We start from the raw sequence: 24938 nt of genomic DNA on the forward strand, positions 1-24938 counted from the left end.
GAAAATCTGAACAGACCAATTACAATAAAAGAGATTGAAGCTGTTATCAGAAGGCTCCCAAAAAGGAAAGCCCCGGACTGGATGGGTTCACAGCAGAATTCTACCAAACCTTCAAAGAGGAATTGATACCAGTTCTCTACAAACTATTCCAAGAGATTAAAACAGAGGCCATTCTCCAAAACTAATTCTATGAGGCAAATATCACCCTGATACCAAAACCAGCAAAGATAAAACAAAAAAAGAAAACTACAGGCCAGTATCACTGATGAATACAGATGCAAAAATACTCAATAAAATACTAGCTAACAGAATACAGCAACACACACACAAAATTATACACCATGACCAAGTGGGTTCAACATACAAAAATCAATAAATGTGATACACCACATCAAATAAAATCAAAGACAAAGACCATACGATCATCTCTATAGACGCTAAAAAAGCATTTGATAAAATTCATTCATGATAAAGACTCTACAGGTTAGGTATGGATGGAAAGTATCTCGACTTAATTAAAGCCATATATGATAAGCCCACTGCCAATATCATTCTGAATGGGGAAAAGCTGAAATGTTTTCCCTTAAGAACAGAAACTAGACAGGGTGCCCACTCTCGCCACTCCTATTCAACATAGTGTTGGAAGTACTAGCCAGAGCAATCAGAGAAGCGAAGGACATAAAGGACATCCAGATTGGAAAAGATGAAGTCAAACGGTACCTGTTTACAGATGATATGATCCAATATATCGAACAACCTAAAGCCTATACAAAAAGCTTTTAGAGTTGATAAATGATTTCAGCATAGTTGCAGGATACAAAATCAACATACAAAAATCAGTAGCATTTCTGTACTCCAGTGAATGTGAAGAAAAAGAAATCAAGAAAGCTAGCCCATTTACAATAGCTACCAAAAAAATAAAATACTTAAGAATAAAGTTAACCAAGGATGTGAGAAATCTCTACAATGAGAACTATAAACTATAAATTAAAAAGGCCACAAGAAGATGGAAAGATATCCCATGCTCTTGGATTGGAAGAATTAACATTGTGAAAATGTCCATGTTAACCAAAGTGATCAACAGATTCAATGCAATCCCCATCAAAATTCTAATGAAATTTTTCTCTGAAATGGAAAAAAACTACCCTAACATTTATATGGAACAAAAAACCAGGAATAGCCAAAGCAATTCTGGGCAAAAAAAAAATTAATAAAGCTGGAGGCATAACATTACCTGACTTTAAACTATACTACAAAGCTATAATAACCAAAAAAGCATGGTGCTGGCATAAAAACAGATACACAGATCAATGGAATAGAATAGAGAATCCAGAAATCAATCCATACACCTACAGTCATCTGATCTTTGACAAAGGCACCAAGTCTGTGCACTGGGGAAGAGACTGCCTCTTCAGCAAGTGGTGCTGAGAAAACTGGATATTCATATGCTGGAGAATGAAACTAGACCCCATACCTCTCACTGTATACCAAAATCAATTCAAAATGTATTAAAGAATTAAACATATCCTGAAACAATAAAACTCCTTAAAGAAAACATGGGGGAAACACTCCAGGAAGTAGGATTGGGTACAGACTTCCTGGATACAACCCCAAAAGCACAGACAACCAAAGGAAAAACAAATGGGATTATATCAAACTAAAAAGCTTCTGCACAGCAAAAGAAACAATCAACAGAGTGGGAGAAAATATTGCAAAATATACATCTGACAAAGGATTAATATCCAGAATATACAAGGAACTCAAGCAACTTTACAGCAAAAATCCAAATAACCCAATTAAGAAATGGGCAAAAGAGCTGAATAGGCATTTCTCAAAGGAAGATATATGAATGGCCAACAGACACATGAAGAAATGCTCAGCATCATTCAGCATTCGGGAAATGTAAATCAAAATCACTTTGAGATACCATCTCACTACCGTTAGGATGGCTAATATCCAAAAGAGTGAGAATGATAAATGCTGACGAGGTTGTGGAGAAAAAGGAACCCTCATACACTGTTGTTGGGACTGCAAAATGGTGCAGCCTTTATGGAAAATGGTATGGAGGTTCCTCAAACAATTACAGATAGGTCTACCATATGATCCAGCTATTCCACTGCTGGGAATATACCCAGAGGAATGGAAATTATCATGTCGAAGGGATACCTGTACTCCAATGTCTATTGCAGCACTCTTTACAATAGCTAAGAGTTGGAACCATCCCAAATGTCCATCATCAGATGAGTGGATAAGGAAACTGTTGTATATCTACACAATGGAATACTACTCTGCTATAAAAAAGAATGAAATACTACCATTCACAGCAACATGGATGGACTTAGAAAAAATTAGATTAAGTGAAATAAGTCAGGCACAGAAAGAGAAATACCACATGTTCTCACTTATTTGTGGGAGCTAAAAATCAATCAATAAATATACAGACAAACTGGGGGCAGGGGAGTGGGGAAGAAGACATAACAATCACAACAATTCCTTGAACTTGTTATGACAAGTGAACAGATATGATGTTGATGGGGGGAGAGGGGAGAAAGGGGGCTAAGAGGAATTTGTAAAGGTACATGAAAATCAACTACATTGTATATCGATAAATTTTTTAAAAAAGAAAAGAATCCTATTACAAACTTTAAAACTATTGCTTATTCCTGAATATTCCTATATTTTGAAAGTTCCTGTGACAGTTGAAATTGTAAATTTTTTTCTTTTTAAATAGACTTGTTAAGTAGACTTTCTTTTTAAATAGACTTAGAACAATTTTAGGTTCACAGCAAAACTGAGCACAAACCACAGTGTTCCCATATTCTCCTTGCCCACATATTCTCAGAGCCTCCTCTGCATCAACATTAGGGCATCATTGGGTTACATTTATTACAATTTAACTTACATTGATACATCATTATCAATTAAAGTGCATAGTTTACATTGGGGTTCACTCTTTTTGTACATTTTATGGGTATTTACAGACATACAATGGCGTCTCAACCATTATACAGTATAGTTTCACTACCCTAAAAATCCCACCCTCTCCCCTAACCCCTGACAACCATTGTATCTTTTTACTTTCTCCATAGTTTCGCTTCTTCCAGAATGTTATTTTATTAGAATCAAACAATGTGTAGTCTTTTCAGATTGGCTTCTTTCACTTAGTAATATGCATTTTTTTGGTTAGAAATTTATTTTTTATTTGAAATATTGATTGTTCATATCTTTAGAGTACAGAGTGATATTTTAATACATGTATACAATGTGTAATGATCAAATCAGGGTAGTAAGCAAATTCATCAACATAAAAATGTGCCATTTCTTTGTGATGAGAACATTTGAACTCCTCTCTTACAGCCATTTGAGAACATACAATAAATTATTGTTAATTATAGATATGTAGCACTACTGTACACCACTAGAACTTATTTTTCCTATCTAGGTGTGATTTTGTGTCTATTAACCAACCTCTCACTGTCCACCTCCCCCTTCCCCCTCAAGTATCCACAATTCTACTCTCTACTTCTAAAGTTCAACTTTTTTTTTTTTTTAGTTCCCACATACGAATGAGAACATGCAGTGTTTATCTTTTTTTGGTGTGGCTTATTTCATTTAACATAGTATCTTCCTGTCATTCCTTTTGATGGCTGAGTAGTATTCCATTGTATAAATATACCACTTTTTCTTTATTTATTCATCTGTCCATGGACAACTAGGTCGATTTCATATCTTGGCTGTTGTGAATAGTGCTGCAGTAAACATGGCAGTGAAAATATTTCTTCAGTGTGCTAATTTCCTTTCCTGTGGATAAATACCCAGCAGTGGGATTGCTGGATCATATAATAGTTCTATTTTTAGTTTTTTGAGGAACCTCCGTATTGTTTTCCTTAATGACTGTACTAATTTATGTTCCCACCAACAGCATATAAGCAATCCTCTTTCTCCACATCTTTGCCAGCATTTGTTACCTTTTGCCTTTTTGATAATAGCCGTTGTGACTGGGGTGAGATGATCTCATTGTGATTTTGATTTCCATTTCCCTGATGATTAGTGATGTTGAGCATATTTTTATGTACCTCATGGCCATTCATATGTCTTCTTCTGAGAAATGTCTATTTGGGTTACTTGCCCATGTTTTAATCGTAGTATTTGGGGTTTTTGCTAAGTTCCTTACATATTTTGGATATTAATCCCTTATTGGATACACAGTTTGCAGATATTGTTCTTCCATTCTGCCGGTTGCCTCTTTGTTCTGTTGATTGTTTCTTTTGCTGTCAGAAGCTTTTTAGTTTGATATAATCCTATTTGTCTATTTTTGGTTTTGTTGCTTGTGTTTTAGATGTCTTCTCCATAAAATTTTTGCCCAGATCAGTGTCTTGGAGTGTTTTCCCTATATTTTCTTCTAGTAGTTTTATAGTTTCAGGTCTTAACATTTAAGTTTTTAATTGATTTTGAGTTGATTTTGGCAAATGGTGAGAGATAGGGGTCTATTTTCTTTCTTTGGCATATGGATATGCAGTTTAGCCAGCACCATTATTGAAGAGGCTGTCCTTTCCCCAATGTATGTTTTGACACTTTTGTCAAAGATCAGTTGGTTGTAAATATGTGGATTTATTTCTGGGTTCTCCATTCTATTTCATTGGTCTATGGGTCTATTTTTATGCCAGTACCATGCTGTTTTGGTTACTATAGCTTTGTAGTTTATTTTGAAGTCAGGTAGTTGGATGCCTCTAGCTTTGTGCTTTTTGGTCAGGATTAATTTGGTAATTCAGGATCTTTTGTAGTTCCATATGAATTTTAGGATTTTTTTTCTATTTCTGTGAAGAATGTCATTTATATTTTAATAAGAATTGTGTTGGATCTGTAGGTTGCTTGGGTAGTATAGTCATTTTGACAATATTCCTACAATCCATGAACATAGAATGTCTTTCCATTTTTTTGTGTCCTCTTTAATTTGTTTCAGCAGTGTTGTGTAGTTTTCACTATAAAGTTCTTTCATCTCCTTGGTTAAATTTATTCCAAGGTATATTACTTTTTTAGTAGCTATTGTAAATGGGATTACTTTCTTGATTTCTTTTTCAACTAACTCGTTATTGATGTATAGAAATGCTATTGATTTTGTATGTTGATGTATGTTGATTTTGTGTCCTACAGCTATGCTGAATTTATCAGTTCTAAGAGATTTTTGGTGAAGTCTTTAGCTTTTTCTATATCTAAGATCATGTTGTCTGCAAACAGAGACAATTTGACTTCCTCTTTTCTAATTTGGATGCCATTTCTTTCTTTCTCTTGCCTAATTGCTCTGGCTAGAACTTCCAGTATTATGTTAAATAAGAGTGATGAGAGTGGGCATCCTTGTCTTGTCCCTTTTTTTTTTAGAGGAAAAGCTTTCATCTTTTCCCCATTAACGATGGTGTTAGCTGTGAAGTTTTCATATATGGCCTTTATTGTGTTGAGGTACTTTCCTTCTATACCTAATTTGTTGAGTTTTTTATCATGAAGGGATGCTGAATTTTGTCAAATACTTTTTCTGCATCTATTGAGATGATCAAATGATTTTTATCTTTCATTTTGTTGATGTGGCATATCACAATTATTGCTTTGTGTATGTTGGAACCATCCTTGCATCCCTGGAATAAATCTCACTTGGTTATGGTTATCTTCTTGATGTGCTGTTGAATTTGATTTGCTAGTATTTTGTTGAGAATTTTTGTGCCTATGTTCATCTTGGATATTGGCCTATAGTTTCCTTTTTTGTTGTGTCCTTGTCTGAGTTTGGTATTAGGGTGATGCTGGCCTCATAGAATGAGTTTGGGAGAATACTCTCTGCTTCACTATTCTTGGAATAGTTTGAGAAGAATTGGTATGAATTCTTCTTTAAATATTTGGTAGAATTCAACAGTGAAGCCATCTGGTCCTGGGCTTTTCTTTGTTGGGAGACTGCTGATTACTGATTCAATCTCATTACTCATTATTGGTTTGTTCAGGTTTTCTATTTCTTCTTGATTCAGTCTTGGTAGGTTGTATGTGTGCAGAAATTTATCCATTTCCTCCAGGTTTTCCAATTTAATGGTGTAAGTTGTTCATAATAGTCTCTAATGATTCTTTATATTTCAGTGGCATCAGTTGTAATGTGTCCTTTTTCATTTTTGATTTTCATTAGTTCAGTCTTTTTTCTTAGTCTAGCTAATGGCTTGTCTATTTTGTGTCTTTTCAAAAAACCAACTTTTTGTTTCATTGATCTTTTGTATCTTTTTTTGATCTCTATTTCATTTAGTTCTACTGTGATCTTCATTATCTCTTTTTGTCTGCTAATTATGGCTTTTGCCTTTCTTTTTCCTATCTTTTTTTTTTCTTTTGCTCTTCTAGTTCTTTGACATGCATTAGGTTGTTTATTTGAAATCTTTCTACTTTTTTGACATACGTGCTTGTTGCGGTAAGTGTACCTCTTAGTACTGCTTTTGCAATATCCCATAGGTTTTGGTATGTTCTGCTTCTATTTTCATTGGCTTCAAAGAATTATTTGATTTCTTGCTTAATTTCTTCTTTGATCTATTGGTTGTTTAGGAGCATGTTGCTTAATTTCTATGTATTTGTAGTTTCTAAAATTTCACTTGTTATTGATTTCTAGTTTTATTCCATTGTAGTCTAAAAAGATACTTGATTTGAATTTTATAGAATTTGTTGAGACTTGATTTGTGGCCTAACATGTGGTTTATTCTGGAGAATGATCCATGTGCTGATGAGAAGAATGTGTATTCTGCAGTTTTTGGATGAAATGTTCTATAAATGTTTGTGAAGTTCATTTGTTCTGTAGTGCAGTGTAAATCTATTGTTCCTTTTATTTTATTTTATTTTATTTTTTTGGTCTAGATAATCTCTCCAATGGTGAGAGAGGAGGGATGAAGTCCCCAACTGTTACTGTATTAGGGTCTGTCTCTCCCTTTACATCCAATAATATTTGCTTTATATATCTGGATACTCTGATGTTGGGTGAATATATATTTACAATTGTTATGTCTTCTTGCTGAATTGATACCTATGTCATGATATAATATCCTTATTTGTCTCTTTTTGTATTTTTTGGTTTAAAGTCTTTTTTATCTAATACAAATATAGCTACACCTGCTTGTTCTTAATTTCCATTAGGATGAAGTATCTTTTTCCATTTCTTCACTATTAGTCTATGTATATCTTTACAGGTAAAGTGAGTTTCTCGTAGCCAGGAAACAGTTGGGTCTTATTTTTTAATCTATTCAGCCAGTGTATGTCTTTTAGATGGGGAATTTAATTCTTTTATATTCAAGGTTATTACTGAAAGGTATTGCCTTACTGCTGGCATTTTGTTAATTGTTTTGTAGTTATTTTATATATCTTTCATTCCTTTCTCTTTTATTGTTTGTCTTTGCTATTTGGTAGTTTTTTTGTAGTGATTAGATGTAATTTCTTTCTCTTTTTTGTTTGCATATCTGCTCTATAAGTGAGTTTTATTTTTCTCATGTTATCATGATGGTAATTATCATTCTTTTGCTTCCACTTGTAGAACTCCATAAGGATTTCTTGTAGGACCAGTCTAGTGGTCATGAATTCCCGTGGTTTTTGTTCAGGAAAGACAGTATTTCTATTTCATCTGAAGGATAGCTTTGCTGGGTATAGTATTCTTTGCTGGCAGTTTTTTCTTTCAGCACTTTGAATATACCAACTCTCTCCTTGTTTGTAAGGTTTCTGGTGAGAAATCTACTATCAGTTTGATGGGGATTTCCTTATAGGTGACTTGATGCTTTTCTCTCGCTGGTTTTAGAATTCTGTTTTTTTCTTTGACTTTTGACAGTCTGATTATAATGTGTCTCGGGGAGGACCTTTTGGGGTTAAATCTGTTTGGGTATTTTTGAGTCCCTTGGAATTGGAAAACTGTATCTCTCCCAATACTTGGGAAGTTTTCAGTTATTATTTTGTTAAGTAGGTTTTGATGCTTTTTCTTTCTCTACCCCTTTTGGAACACCTCTGATATGAATGTTTCCATTCTTAAGGTTGTCCAATAGATCTAATAGGCTTTCTTAATTTTTTTAAAGTTCTTTTTCTTTTTTTTTGGACCTGTAGAATTAGTTTATTGATATCCACTAAATAACTTGCTGGGATTTTGATTGGGAGTGTGATGAATTTATAGATCAAGTTGAGAAGAACTGACATCTTGACAATATTGAATCTTCCTGGTCATGAACGTGGCCTATCTCTCCATTTATTTGGTTCTTTGTTGCTTTCTTCTATTAGAGTTTTATAGTTTTCCTCATATAGATCTTGTACATATTTTGTTAAGATATGCACTAAGTATTTCATTTTTGGAGGTTCAAATGTAAATAGTATTTTGTTTTTTGGTTCAAATTCTACTTCTTCATTGCTGGCATATGAAATATTGTTAAAATATTTTAACAGGTGTGTATTTCAGAGCTGGCCAGAGCGTGCTGGCTGCATTCATGCTAGGCTAGCTGCTTTCCTCTTTTTTTTTAAATGTCTCTCCATTTTTTCGTGTTTTGTTTTATATTGTTACTAAACTTATTTCTGAGTTTTCTTAAATAATTTTTCTAATTGTTAAAATGATACAATTTTATTATAAATTATTTGGAAAATGCAAACAAATATAAAAATGAAAACCCAAATCATCCTTAATGCTGTTACACATATTTAACCACTTTTTATTGCCTTCCAGTGCTTTTTACGTTGGTGTATACTGAGTTGTATTGACTAAATCATATTGTATATCAAGCTATGTAATCTGCTTTTTCACTCATTATAATACATGACAATTTCCCCATGTCAGTAAGATGATTTTTAGAATAATTTTTAATGACATTGTAGTATCTTCTTAAATTGTTGTCTTCAGAAACTTAGGGTATATTCTGCTAGTGGATATTTAGGTTGTTTCCAGTTTTTGACTGTTAACAGTGTGAGAACAGATTATATAATACAGGCTCTCATAGGACATTCCTGAAAGTCAGCTCAGGTGAATTCTGTGAAAATGTTTGGCATACTCTGAAATCTTAGGCAATTATTTGTGTGTTCTGTGCAATTCTTATCACTCATCTTCCCTTGCCTATATCCAAACACCAGACCTTCTGGAACTGGTATCTCTAGGCTCTGTGAGAATTATGCAGTAAAAAAGTCAGTAAGAAAAATTATTTAATATGGCGGAAATCCATTTGATACAGTACTAGAACAGCAGTAACAAACTGAAAACCATAAATAGGCTCAATAAATGAGAATAGGGATTGCTTTTTTGGAGAGAAACTGTCTCTTGTCCTTGAGGGAGGCAAGGGATGAAGAAGGACAGAAGAATGTGGTATGTGAATGAGAAGAAAGCTCAATAAATGTCATTGTCTAAGGCCAAACTGCATATTTGAAAACTGAATCTGAATGCCTGGAATTCATTAAGGTGGTTTCTCTGTAGGAGTTCACCCACTGCCTCATGCTTCAGCTACCAAGAAGCCTGCTAAAGGAAACAGTAATTAAGGCTGTTTGTCTTAGAGCAATAATAGATTCTTTGGCTAAAAAAAAACAATAGGATATTCCTATTGTAGTCCCCATCCTTGTTATTTGTTTTTAATTTTCTGAGAGACAGTACAGTCATATGGTTTAATATTCAGAAGGCACAAAATCATGGTGGGTATTTAGAGCACATTTACTGTGTGCCTGACTCTGTGTAAAGCACTTTACATTTAATTATCAAAACAACACTTATGAAGTAGGTACTATTACCCCCATTTTGCAGATGAGGATTTTGAGGAACAAAGAGATTAGGAAACTCACAAAAGTCACATAGCTCAAAAGAGGCAGAGGTAGGACCTGAGCCCAAGCTGCCTGGGTCCAGAGTCTACACTCTATACTGTTATGATAGATGTGCATTAAATAGCATAGAGAAAGCCCTTCCCTGTGAAAAGACTTTAGCTTTCTTCTCTTCTTCAACAATCTAGCTTTCTATTCCAGCTAGCATTACACATTCATTGTAGGTCTTTCTAGAAATATTATTACACATACATAATAAAGTCCAGAGTCTCCTGCCCCCAATTTTTTCTTTTTATAGGTATACGGCAGCATTCTATATACAATATTTTGTACTTCTTTTTTTCTAATTAAAATTACATCTTCAAGCTTATTATATAATTATATAAGGAGCTTCTTCATTCTTTGCTGTATTCGTGTAATACTCCATTATACAGATGTACCATAGTTTATTTAACTGTCCTATGCTGACTGTTTTTTTTTTTTTTTGTCTTTTTCGTGACCAGTAAGGGGATCACAACGCTTTGTGTGGTGTCGCCCACACCGTGCTCAGCCAGTGAGCGCACCGGCCATTCCTATATAGGATCCGAACCCGCGGCAGGAGCATCGCTGCGCTCCCAGCGCCGCACTCTCCTGAGTGCGCCACAGGCTCGGCCCCTATGTTGACTGTTTTTACTCCTTTGTCATTCTAAACAGTGCTGCAATGAATACCTTTATGTAGGGAATACCTTTATATATACACTTTGTACCTGTGCAAGTTTATCTGCAGGACTTTTAGAAGTGGAATTGCAAGATCCAGAATATATGTGCTTTTACCCACCTCTTTTAGAGATAATATTTTACAACCAAAGATGAGGGACAATTGTGTATTTATTTTGGTTCTCTCATTTTGTGAATGAAAAACTTACACAAAGAATCATTCTTTTGACTTCTGGAAACTTCTAGGAAAATAGAAATATTATTTTGCATAATTTAATTGGATCTAGAGTTAATATGTAGGGCAATATCTTGAATATTTATCTTGAAATTTATTCATTCACCTGTTATTAGTATACAGTGTCCCTGAAAAGGAAATGGGGAAACCTTATCTTCAGGAAAAGATACAAAATCATGGGATGCAAGTTACCTTTTAGCAGCAAAAAAAAATTATACATTTCATTAATCCAGGGATATAATAATGAATCTTGACTGCTTTGGTTATGCTGACAAAGGTATAAAAGAATGCTTAATGAATATTGAATTAATACATGCATGGAGATGAATAGCAAAGCTCTTTTACTGGTCAGTGATTTTACTTTATTTTTTAGTATGGGTAGTTTCTAGTTTATAAATATCAGAAAAGAATTAAAAGAACCATTTTGGAAAAAATTGGTCATATATAGAGATTCTGTGGATTTTTAAAGGGGAGAAAGGGAAGAAACTATTATTAACATCAGCAAAATCTAGAAAGCTAGCAAAGGGCAGAATCTTGGCTGGCACAGTGACCTGCCCACTCAGGGTCCTTCTTACCTCAAAAAAACTTGTGCTTTTTCCCCTCAGATTTTGTTAGTAACTTTTGAAAGTTCTATTAATTAGGGATGTGTTTATATTAAGAAGCATGCTTATCAAAGGATGGAGTACATCTAGAAGGGTTAAGGGATACCATGCAGTAACATAAATTAATTCATTAAGTTTGCTTTTTCTCTTAGTATCAGGCTGAGATAATCTATTCTAAATTATACTGTGCACATTTAATAAATAACTTGGGATTATAGTGTGTTGGAATTGAAAGACCAGACCTTTAGGGGTATTTTTACTCCCATTCCATCATTTTATAGAAGAGGAAATGCTGGACTAAGAGGTGGAGTGTGAGTGGGACTCTTGATCCTGCCCCAAACCCAGGCATTCTGACATCCAGTGCAGTGTTCTGCAATTAAGTGGGGTGTAGGTTGCGGTGCTGTGAGTACTACACACAAACTTCACCTGTTTCGGTTTTGCCTGACATAACCCTGAGCTCAGAAAAGAAGGAAGAAATTTTGTCTTTCTTCTTCTGCATTTGGAAGTTCCCTGTTCATAGCACCCAAACGTCAGTCTGTATTGTGACTCATGCTATGTTTTGTCACTGCTGTGTGAACATATTATATAAAAACTTAGTGTTTTTAACTTGTGACCTTCGCTATCATAGCATTGCTATAGTGGCAGAGGAGGGAAACAAGCTCTCAGAGTTACAGACAACCTACTCACAAAATTTTTGGCTGTCATCTTTATTGAAGGTTGGTTATATTTAGGAAAATGTGGGGGACCTGAAAGTTACTTATTGCAGTATTTTATCCTTCCCTCTGACATGGTAATCACTACGTTGGTCAATAATTCTTTATCCCACCATTCCAAAATCCTAAAATTTCTGAAAAATCTTTTGGGACTGATCTGAACTGATGTGAGGCTATTTATAATCTCTGTCTAATCCACTTAACATCAATACATGTATCCATAACCTGGGCTGGTGAACTATTACTTCGTTTGATTTGGGGTTTGATATCTCAAACCTTCAAGGAGGTATTACGTAACATCTGACCCCAAGAATCCCAGCTAAGGGCTTATGTATCTGAATTGATCTTTGAATTACACTGTACAGTTTTAAAAGTATATTTGTACTTATTCTGTTTTTTCCTGACAACCTTATGAGACAGATTAGGCAGACACGTTTTGAGAAAGATAAGCACTAAAATCAGAGCTTTTCGTAAAATCATCTGGGTTGAAAGTGGCAGAGCTAGTTGGAAGCTCTGTTTACCCCAGTGAGTACTAATCCATGTCCCAAGCATCACGTCCTCTCTGACTTGCATCCATCCCTCACCCCCATTGTGTGGACTTCACCTCTTCATCTTTTAGATTCCCCATAAGCAATATAGACATTTATCTCAGTACCTGTAACAGTATGTAGTTCACTTAGTTAAACAAGTATGTTGGCCTTCCCATTTCAGATTATAAGCATTTTGAGGTAAGCATTTTGGATCCAGTTAATTTCTGTTCCCAGTATCTTTCATGGTGCCTGGGTAAAGCCAGGTGCTCGTAAGTGTGTGGCAATAATGACAGGAGTGTGCTTTTGGACTTACTTTATTTATTTATTTATTTTATTTCTGTTCCCAGTATCTTTCATGGTGCCTGGGTAAAGCCAGGTGCTCGTAAGTGTGTGGCAGTAATGACAGGAGTGTGCTTTTGGACTTACTTTATTTATTTATTTATTTTATTGTCCTTTTTGAGACCGGCCGCACCGCGCTCAGCCAGTGAGCGCTGTGAGCACACCGGTCATCCCTATATAGGATCCGAACCTGCGGCGGGAGCGCTGCTGCACTCCCAGCACCGCACTCTCCCGAGTGTGTCACGGGCTTGGCCCTGGACTTACTTTACAGTGCTCTTTGCATCCATGCTGCTCATCATATGCTCATTCATTCATTTCAAATTTTTCTTTTCCAGGGCCGGCCCGGTGGCGCACTGCTACAGTGCGCCACTTGGGAAGTGCGGCGGCGCTCCCGCCGAGGGTTCGGGTCCCACATACAGACCGGTTCCTGCTCACTGGCTGAGCGAGGTGCAGGGAGCAACACCAAGGGTTGCGATCCCGTTGCCGGTCCTGGGCCGGTACGGGCGCGACACTGAGGGTTGCGATCCGTTGCCGGTCATGAAAAAAAGACAAAAAAAAAAAAAATTTTTTTTTTCTTTTCCAAAAAGAACAAAGGATTTACTCATTACCTACTTTCCTAAAGACAGAAAAATTGCAATCAATATCCAATATAAATCTCTTTTGCTAAGATAACAGTGGGATACATTTAATTGAAACAGTTAATAAATTAATATCTTTAGATTAGCATTGTATATTAAAGCTTCTGATGAGAATTAGCATCTTTAAGCACTTTTTACTGTACTCTTGACCACAGGACCGCAACTCAGTGGTAAATTTTTATGCATTTCCTCTGAAATTATACCAGGAAATGCATTCAGCTAAAGCTATATGAGTACAAAATAGGCAAAGAAAAGAAAATCAACTAATTTGCACTTTACTTGTCCTGTTAGCCATCTTCCTGAGAGTACTAACCTAGAAGAAGATAAATGAATTCCAAATCTGTTACTGCCATCTATTTACATAATTTTTTTCTTGATATAAATAGCTTGTTACTGGGTGGGAAATAGTGTACATTTTGGGCTGACAGGGTGAACTATAATTGCCATCTCAAGCATAATTTTTCCTTTTCCTCCTCCCCCAGTCTTCCTTTATTTTCAGGTTATAGTAATTCAGGCCTGCTCGCTGTTCTTGAGCAAACCTTTTCTGCTTGCATTTAGAAACTGTTTTTTGGGGAGAATATGCAAGTGGTGGGAGTTCACAGGAAAAAAAGAACATAGAATAAGATTTAAGAGTGGCTAGAAAATATCATAAATACAGTAAATTTTGTAGAAGCAGGGCTTATGATTTGTTCACTGTTTTATTCAGTGCCTGGTAGAATGTTTGGCATACAGTAGGCATGCAGGAACTGCTTGTTAAATGGATATATTTGCCAGATTTTGTGATCATGATCATTTGTTTTTGTTTTGTTTCATTTTACCTTCTCTTGGGCAATTTAAAATTCCCTGTCATACTTGACTCTTTAAACATTTACATTCTTAGATCACAGATTGCTCTTTAAACTCTTCATGTGAATTTATTTACTTTGTAGGGTTACTTCCTTGTGTGAGAGACAAGAGGGAAAACATAGATGATGCTTTTCAAGATGGGCATTGTCATGCCCACTTTTAGTCTGATTCCTATAAAAGTTTGAGAGAAGAGTTAACATCCACACTTGAACTGGTCTTGGAAGATATAGCAAATCACCATGCCATGAATTATACAACTGTTACTCACTTCCGTATTAGCCATTACTCCTTGAAACTGTGGGCATACAAATACTACCTGTGCATTTGCCCTGAAAACAGCCTTCTCACACTTGACTCTTCTTCTTAAAACAAGTCACTTCATGTCATTCTCTTTCTTGAAAACTTGGAATTGACACACCACTGCTCATAGAACAAAATATACATTCCCTGGCATAGTATTTAAGGTCCCCCACAATAAGTATTAGACTGTCTTTCCAGCCTCATTTCCTATGCAATTCTTCTGCAGTACACACATTCTAAGCACCCAAGACTGAATTGTACCATTTGTCTTTTTGTGTTTGTGCTGTGCCCTCAGTCTGCAGTGAGTCCCTTGTTCATTATGCCCTCTCTTTGTCCAAGTTTTCTTCTTATGAAGACACCAGTCATTGGATTAGGACCCATATTAATTTATTATATCATCATCTTAACTTGATTACATCTGCAGAGACCCTATTTTCAAACAAAGTCATATTTACATATACAGGAATTAGGACTTGAGCATATCTTTCTGGGAGACAATTCAAACCATGACACGTGGTTATATATATATTTAAAGAAAATTCTGTTTTCTGGACATCAAATGTTTTGAACTAATTGCTTGTTGCCTTTCAGAACAAGTAATTCGGACTTTGGTTACTTGCTTTCTAGTCTTCGTAAGTAGGTCCAGAAATAAGATCTGTTCTAGTTGTAATCAGGCAAATCTTAGCATCATAGAATTTTATTTTTTATTTTGTTTGTTTTGGCTGGCCAGTGCAGGGATCCAAACCCATGACCTTGGTGTCATAAGGCTGTGCTCTAACCAACTGAGCTAACTGGCCAGCCCACATCATGGAATTTTTAAACCAGGGTCTATAGAAGTCATTTGGTTTAAGGTTTACAGTAAGAAAAGGTAGATGAGTCATATTTTCTTGTACCTGAAATCATAAAGTAGATGTAAAGGAGACAAATAGTACCTTGTCCTCTGATGCCAGGGCACTGTTCTTTCCTTGCTTTCAACAAAAGCGAAGAAATGAGGTAGTTCTGATTAGAATACATCTCTCTGAAATGGTCAGTTATTTTAAGGCAAAAGCCCAAGGCTCATTTTTCATACCCCTTTGAATCATGCAGAGAATTGCCCACAGTCACATGGAGAGTTGTCCTTAGTAAAGCACTGGGCACCATGGTCAGTGCTCATAACTGTTGGTTGGATGTAGAAGTGCGTGTAAATATGAGGAGAATGTATGTGTATGTGACTAATGATAATTCAAGTCCTGTATATCAGGGATGGTAAGAAAAGGAGCCGGCAGTGTGCTGGGAATTTCCATAGATTATCTTCTTTAATCTTCACAAGAGGCCCTGCATGTGCTACCCAGGAGACTTTCCCAAGGCTATAAAACTAGTGAGAGGCAGAGCTGAGATTTGATCCCAGGATTATCTTATTCTGAAATACTTATTTAGGGACTTTGTCCTGCTTCTATTTCCTTTACCAAATTATTCAACTGTAACTTCCTCTACTAATATTGGAGATGGTAAGTGTCAAAATTATAATTAGGTGCTAAATGAAAGACAGTATTCATATCAATAATAGAGTTTTCCTCATTTTATAAAATACTTTTCAGGCATTTGGGTGAAAAGATGTACATACTTTTCCCCTCCTGTATCTTTTATTTCCATCTTTTTTAAATTGAAAAATAACATGAAATATTAAATAAGATATTATGATCATTATTAAATTTTAGTTCTTCTAGACAGCCTTTCTTCAGTCAAGTTGATATCTGAACCAGTGTTACCCCCTCAAAAATAAGGATTGAACAACTTGCTTTGTAAATTATAATACTATTTCAGCAAAATGTAATTATTGGCACAAAATAGATTGAACAAGAAATTTTTATTTTTTTACTTTTAATAACTTCCACCTGTATACTATGTTTTAGTAATATATCATTTCAGAGAGTGTTTTTAATGGCCTTGTGTAATTTTAAAATTTAGTGGTTTGGGTCGTAGTCATCAGACTGTTGGCTGTTAGTGACAGAAAACTAACACCAGGAATAGCACTCATTCAGAAACAGCTGGCTTCCAGTCCCAACAGGAATCTGTCTCATTCCATTGCTCTCCTCTGCTCTCCTCCATGTTGACTTCATTTTCAGACAGGCTTTTTATCTGGTGATGGCAAAAATAGCCACCAGCAACTCCAGGGTTACCATTTATGAGCTGAGCAGCTAAGTTTGGGGCTGGCTGTCAGCCCAGCTTGGGTTACGTGGGCATGTCTCATTGGCCAGACCTGGAACATGGACTACCTCTGGACTGAGAGTAGAGGAAAAATGTTTTCCAAAATAAACTTGCTGTGTTGTCATCAACATTAGTAGGAATGGATGCTGGGCATGATAGCTTAGAAAACAGGTTGTTGAAAGAAGGTACAACCAGAACTTTATTTATTTATTTGCTGCTGGATTTAAGAAAACAAATCTGCCACACTAAAACTAACACTGCCTGAAAAAAGAAAATGACCAAAACTGCACAATTTGTGATTTGGTACCAGACACTGTGTCAATTTTCTTTAAGAATCCTAACATTGACAATCCTCTGAGGTAATGATTACCGTTTTGGAGCACTTAGTGTGTGTCACCCTTTGTATGAAGCACTTTATATATTTCATATAATCCATATAACAGCTTCATGGGGTCAGCATTAATATTCTCCATGTATTGGAGAAGAAAGAGAAGTTAGAGCATTTGGATTTGAATTCAGATGTTTTGGACTTCACTGCAGTTGTACTGTCTCTTAGTTTTACAGTTTGCTTTTGTTAGTCTTACTTATCTATCTGTCTGTCCTCTATCCCTTCAAAACTCCTCTCCTACTTCCTCCTCCAACTTCTCCATCTAAGCATTTGACACCCCTTTTGCCTCAAGCAGCCATCCATTCCATCACTAACTCTTCTTGATTCTGCCTCCTGAAAATTTCTGCAGTTTGTCTCCTTTCCTCCACCTCCATTGCTGTCAACCAGCCTTCATTTTGCAGGGCCTGAACTCTTACTGTAAATTCTATTTGGTTTTGCTGCTTCCAATCTTAATCTGTCTCAACCCCATTTTGCTTAGAGCAGCCAGATTGAATTTTAAAAAGCGTAGATCTGATATTATCAACCACCTATTTTCCTTGGCTTCTCATTGCACTTAGAGCATGATCCCTACTTGCCTTTGCAATCAGTGTCACAGCACTCTCTCTGACTTTCTTTTTTCCCCCTTTCTCTACTGAGGCAATCTTACACCTAACCATGCCTTACCCCGTCCCTCCCTCCTATTGTGTTCTTCATTCACTTTATCTCTTTGGCTCTTACTTCTTCAGGTCTGTGTTTAAATGTTACTTCAAGTACTGAGGGACTTACTTGCACCATGCCCCACCTCTTAAATTGGGAGATCTGGGACTCTGTCACTATTCTTTACTTTTCCTTTTTGCACTTTTGACAACTTGTTATACATTTATATATGATTTTTAGTCTAATATTTGCCCATTAAACTATAAGCTACATGAGGGCAGGGACCAAGCCTGTATGGTTAATTAACTGCTGAATCTCTAGCATCTGCCACTGTGCCTGGAAAATAAGAGGCACTCAAATCTGTGTTGAATGAATTAATGGATTGATAACTGAATACGCCCAAAGCAGTACATTTTAAATGATTGCTTTTTCTGTAGTTCCCGCACTCTGATGTCATTTATTGCTCAAGAATAAACCTTTATTTTCTTCAGAGCAGTTTTATCCCAATAGCTTTTGGTTTGCTTAGGAACAAGCCATACTTACTTTATTGCTGACTCTAATTGTTAGCGATTCAGATGCCATACAATGATGCACTTGGCTGTCGAAACTCCTGTATTAGAGCCAGCCATAACAGGGGAAAATAATGCATTTTAGGATATGTGATTCCTTTCAATTTGACCTGAGTGAGAGGGAAAAAGGAAAAGGCTCTACAGATTTGCTTCAAATGGTTCCTGGCCCAATGACGCAGAAGCTTGAGTACTCCCTTAACTTCGGTGTGCCATCTGAGATCCAGGCATCCAAATTTAGCTCTCTGTGCATGTCCTTGCAATATCTGGCTGCCATCTGTGCCCACATTTGCTTTGGAAGTAGAAGCTTTCTCTACAGTGATTTATTATTTAAAGCAGTCTTCCCAACCTTTGTCATGAAAACTGGCACTATCTGTGTGGCCCACTGGAGTCCACATATAAGGGTGTCTGCCCCAGGCTTACTAGCTGCCTCAGGTCTGAAGGGGTCACTGTCTCCGCACACCTGTGGCCTTTTCCCATTGCATATAGGCGCATTGGCTGAGAAACTTACCTGTCCAGGATCACCCCAAATGTTGCCAATAACATAACTTCTTTGTCCCCTTTTAATCCACAGTTGGTCATGTTCGGAGTTTGACCTGAATGAGATTCGCCTGATAGTTTACCAAGACTGTGAAAGAAGAGGCAGACAAGTCTTGTTTGATTCTAAAGCTGTTCAAAAGATTGAAGAGGTGGCAGCTCAGGTATGTAATACTGATTTGCTTCCACCTTTTTTGTGAAAAGTTTGTGCTTTTAATTACCTCTGATTGGCAATTTATTAATTTGCCATGTTCTCTTTGAGCTATAGCATACACTGCTATTATGGTTCAGAAGAAACATAAATAAAGCCTTCTGCCCCAACCCCTGACAGACATGTGTGTGCTTATTAATAAATACAGGTGAAATTGCTAGCAAGTGATTATGACAGGAGCTAAGCAGTATATTCTAAGTATTACTAGAGGTGAATTTGCTGGTGAGTTGCAATCCAGTAGGATTTTGATGCCAAGTTGTGCATCAAATGTAATGGGAAAACAAAACTCTAAAATTCATAAAGTGATATGAAGGGAAGTTAATGGATCATTCTGTCCAGTGTTTCTTGTAGATAATAAGAGATATTACATAGCACTGGGTTAAACAAAATTAAATAGCTTTACTCATTATATTCAAGTAGGGCTTCAATATGCCGATATGCATTATCATCTTCAAGAGGCAAGAGGGGGTGTTTCTTAAGCCCATCTGATCAAGGAAACTTTTATTCATTTCCTTTTTTTTGTTTTGTTTTGTAGAGAGTGGGGTGTTGTGGGGCAGGGCGTAGTGGGACTAGGGATTGCTAGAGTAAGGACAAAGCAGCTCTTGATCCCTTGGAGCCAGAAGGGGAAAGGGAAAGTAACATGTTGAAGGTGAGAAGAGTCTGATTCTCCCTGAGTCTTTCTGCATATGAGACTAGAATACTTCTAAGTTGTTACCTTTAGACCTTTCAGTCTCTTTTCAACATTTGTTCACATGCTTACAAATTAAATAAACCTATTTGTACTCATTCTTTTTATGCTCAATAACTTGCTACCCATACTGTCCAAATTCTGGCAGTTTGTAGAATATGTGGCTAAGTAAATGAACAGCTTATAACACAGTCTTTGTCTCATAAGGGCCAAGAGACTGTTTTCCAGCTTTTGATAAGGATCATTTCTGCAGGAAGGAAGTGTTTGGTTAAAGGCAGTTTAGCTAGGTGGATTCCACAGTACTTTAAAGTGGAATTCTGCCAGGTAGCTAATCATTACAGTAGTTGTTGGGCTTGTTAGGTAAGTGGACAGGGGGTGAGGGGGAAAATCTCTCAGGTGATTCACTGTAGGCTTTAATGGTAGATTTGTATCAAAAGTTTAGGTGAGCCAGCATTTGACCCTTTGTCTGGTGGACAGGAGATGGTTACCTCTTGATTTCTCATATCATTTTCCATTTTCCTGAAGGCCTCACACAGACGGTTTAGTTGAGCGCTCAGACATCTCATCACTAGGGCTGCTAATGGTAGTGGCAAGTGGAGGGAAAGAAATTCTCAACATTTTTCAAAAAGAACTGAAATCTTCAATATGTAGCTTGCCCAAGGCTGCAGAAGAATTCATTCGGTGCTTTGTTCACTGTACTGGATGCTACCTCCAATTATAGACTGTTCAGTGTCGTGTTCCAGCCAAAGGACCTAGCAGTCTGTGAGGCAGGTGGGAGTTCATGTCACTTTAAGTCCTCTGAGTGGTTGTGTTTCTGGCTTAAGTCATATTAAGTAACAGCTAGATCTGAAAAGGGTATTGAGGGAGTCCTGGATGCTTGGGAATAACCAAGTACAACTTCGAATGCTATCATTGCTAGAGTGACTGTTATGGACCGGCACATTTTGTGTTTTTCTTACATTCTTTTCCCATTTTCAACCCCCCCCCCATCCCCTTTGGCAAGCACAAAAATGTCATGAGTTTGTATCAAGCACATGACTGCAGGCATTTGCATTAGACCACCAGTGTGACTGTCACATTGGAGATTAGATAAGCTGCAAGTGCATTCATGTTTTTCCAAGCAAAAGCTGCACAAGGGGAAAAAAGGCAAAGAAGACTCAGAATAGAAACAACTTATGGAGGGTTCAGGATCCTTCTGTAGGGAGTAATATATTCTGGTGGAAATGGTAAAAATTAATAAAGGTGTATCTGTATACTTTTGTGTCACTGTCATAAAAATTAGCAATGAACTCTATTTATGAAATATATAGAAAAAACAATTGTCTATTAGCCCTAACCTTTAAAGACTGTATTTCCATCACATGCTGCGTAATTCACAGTAGCTCCTCTTTCAGGTTTTGACTTCATCCTTCACAAATTCAGCTTCATGATTTTCTTTCCTGTTTCTTTTAAAGAAGTATTAGAGGAGGTGTGTCATTAAAAACAAAAGCCCAGTATGTGTTTATTAGCCAGATTAATAGTTTTGTTTCCTTAGTTGCATTTGCTTTATAAAAATTTAAATTTAAAGCTTTGTCTTTCTTCTCATCAATTTCATACATTATGACTCTACATAGTACTAAAAATCTTCTAATAACCAAAACAGAGATTGGTTGTCATTGATGATTTTAAAGAAACGTAATTAATAGTTAAATTATTTAAGGTGAATAAACTCTTAATATACAACCCACTACCTTTTGTCTAGTACCTTTACTTCAGCATTCCTTCTTCCAAAATATTACATACTCTCAGGAACCATATTTTTGTCATCATTAGAAATTTTTTTAGGGCCGGTCCGGTGGCGCACTGCTACAGTGCGCTGCTTGGGAGCGCAGCAGCGCTCCCGCTGAGGGTTCAGATCCCACATACAGACTGGTTCCCGCTCACTGGCTGAGCGAGGTGCGGGTGCAGCACCGAGGGTTGCGATCCCGTTGCCGGTCCCGGTCTGGTACGGGCGCGACACTGAGGGTTGCGATCCGTTGCCGGACACGAAAAAAGACAAAAAGGAAAAAAAAAAAAAAAGAAATTTTTTTACAAACCCAAAAAATTTCTGGTTTTTAATGCAGCTAGTAGAATGTTTTAACAAAGGAATTCCCAATGAAGAATGTGTCAACAAAACCTAGTAAATACTTAGTATTCCTTTACTTTGCCTGTCTCCCTTAACCCAGAAAACAGAGGATGTCCCTATTAAAATGTCAGCCAAGTGCTGTCAAGGAAGCAGTAGCATCACCAGCAGCAGCAGCAGCATCTCTTCCCATAGTTCTTCTGGAGGATCTTTACAATATACTAAGGAGCAGCTTCCAAAGTACCAGGTAAAACCATCCTTTCTGAGGGAATGTCCTATGGTATTGAAGTAATTTGCTGTAATTTTTCTGCAGGGAATAATGCCTGCTTGAGGGTTCTACTCCAGGTATATGAGAACAAGTATTCAACAGAATACTCTTAAATGTTACATGTCAATGCTGTTTTCTCACTCTGGCTCTTCTCTCTCAAAAACTGTAATCTAGCAGAGGTGATATGGCATAATACATATGGAATGAGGAAGAAATATTGCAAATTAGGTAAATTATATAGTTTTGTTTTCTTTGCTGTCAGATCCAGAATAATAAATATGTACTTTCAGTTTTGTTACAAGAACTCCTAAGGATTCTGGGAATGTGTATATGGGCATCCTAAGAGAATAGAACTTGCCAATAAAAGGAAGAAAGCCTTGTATAGGAGAAGGAAAAATGGCAAGACGTAACCTGAAAATGAAGGATAGAGGGCTGGTGGCATTTTTTACACTCTTTGTGTGTATGTGGCAGCAGAGGATAGAGGTTAGGGTTATTGAGAAGTATTGGCTAGCTAGATAAAAGGGAAGAAATGTTTTGGAAATAATAGTACAAAGGTAGTAATCGATGGGGGATATATCCAGCTTTTTTAAAAAAAACTTATATAGAATCTTGTCTACTATGTTGCTGAAAAAGCAAAACCACGGAAATCACCAGCAGCCACAGGTGTATAAGACTTTGTTAATTTCATAGTCAGGATTTATACCATGCATTCGGATATATCCAGCTTTTTTAAAAAAAACTTATATAGAATCTTGTCTACTATGTTGCTGAAAAGGCAAAACCACGGAAATCACCAGCAGCCACAGGTGTATAAGACTTTGTTAATTTCATAGTCAGGATTTATACCATGCATTTGCCCTTGTTTCACAGTTCTCCTATTTGCACTTTTAAAAGTATACGATGAAATTTTCAGCTAGCTGAGAATCACAGTTGCTACATGGCCCTTGTACCCCAAGAAAAAGTAGATTATAAAATGGAGGAAGTGGGTGGAAGTTATTAATAGAGAATGTGAAAGCCAGTTGGTTTCTGTCTGCATGTAGTACGAAGAGGTTGGTGTGAGCTATAACCAAACAAAGAGAGGAACCTCGTTGAACAAAGCTGATAGACTTACCTTTCTCTTTCCTGCTCTGCAACCATGTATAAGTAGGTGTGTATATGTGTGTCAGTGTATGTATACTTGTGTGTATATATGTATATGTGTGCATATTTGGGATTAAAAAATAAATAAATTCAGAAGAGAGCATTAAGGATGATTCCCATGTTTTTCCTTGAGTGGAAAGCACACTTGCATAAAATCTGGGTGGTGGGTTGGGGTGCAGAGAGATGGTTGTTTTGTTTTAGTCAGGCTGGATTACTTGTGGCACACTGGTTTGCTCAGCATTCACATACTGTCCTGTTTGTCAGTGTGTCACCAGCACTTAGCATAGGTGCTAAGAATACTATCACAATGCATTCATTCAAATATCACATAATATTTGATATGTGGATGAATGCATTGGGATATAGGATTCTAGAGCTGGAGGAGAGGTCTGGACCTAGAGATAAAGATGTAGGTTGTATTTCTATGTAAATAATAATCAAAATAAGAAGAATGATTGAAATGCAGGCAATGAGTAGGAGTGCCTTCCAAGGAACAACATGTTCAAGGGATGATCTGAGAAGGAAGAGTTTCAAAAAGAATAGTAATTAACAGCATCAAATACAGATGGTCCCCAATTTACAATTTTTCAACTTCATGATGGTGCAAAAGGGATACACATTCAGTAGAAACCATACTACAAGTGCCTACACAACCATTCTGGTTTTCACTTTCAGTACATTAGTCAATATATTACATGAGATACTCAACACTTTATTATAAAATAGACCTTGTGTCAGATGATTTTGCCCAGTTCTAGGCTAATGTAAGTGTTCTGATGAGCACATTTAAGGTAGGCTATGATGTTCGGTAGGTTAGTGATATTAATACCTTTTCAACTTAATGAAATTTTCAATTTAAGATCGGTTTATCTGGACGTAACTCCATCGTAAGTTGAGGAGCCATCTGTATAAGTGAGAGAAGTTTAATGAAGCAAACTGGAAGGTGTCCATTGGATTTGACATAAAGGCAGTGGTCATGATTAGAGTAGTTGGAATAGATGGACCATTAGAGGCAAAGTCAGGCTGCAGTTGGTTAACAAGCAAATGAGAGCGGAAAAAGTGGAGACAGTGCAGTACACCCTTTTGGATGACAAAAGGCATGAGAAAGATTGGTCAGAAGCTGGAGGGATCAGGTATTTTTGAAAGTTTTTGTAAAACTTTAGAGTTATTAGGCCATCTGTTATCTTTTGCACCCTCACAAAACCCTGCCTGCACCAACTGGCATTTCTGATCAACACTGTTAATTATTTGGTTGAATAATACTGAACCATTTTTTTTTTCAGGATGTGTTCTTAGTACCAAGAGAAGAGTTATCCTGTTTCTTTTATAATTTAATCTATTTAAAATTTATAAATGGCGATAATGATAATATTTGTTTCTTGTAACAAGGTTAAAAATGACCTCTGATAAAACATTTAAATCCTGTGTGAAGGTATTGTGTATAACAAAGAACATTAGTACTAACGTGAGGGGAAAAAATAGGTAATCAGTATTGTAGATTAAAACTGTAAAATGATCAATTGAAGCTTTGAGAAAT

The 24938-nt window shown here is 36.5% G+C and overlaps 1 protein-coding gene across 1 annotated transcript in view; it reads left to right on the top strand.

Moving 5' to 3' along the window:
- Positions 1-24938, top strand: part of LOC103607858 (folliculin-interacting protein 2-like) — a gene marked incomplete at its 3' end in the record, with an annotated part of 36336 nt that overhangs the window by 7875 nt on the left and 3523 nt on the right. The window contains exons 2-3 of the mRNA XM_008592325.1: positions 19031-19157; positions 22097-22240. Of these exons, the coding sequence (XP_008590547.1) occupies positions 19031-19157; positions 22097-22240 (271 nt within the window). The remainder of the gene's footprint in view (positions 1-19030; positions 19158-22096; positions 22241-24938) is intronic.

Source organism: Galeopterus variegatus, unplaced genomic scaffold (assembly GCF_000696425.1).
Source record: "Galeopterus variegatus unplaced genomic scaffold, G_variegatus-3.0.2 Scaffold7781, whole genome shotgun sequence".
NCBI classification, from domain to species: Eukaryota; Metazoa; Chordata; class Mammalia; order Dermoptera; family Cynocephalidae; genus Galeopterus; species Galeopterus variegatus.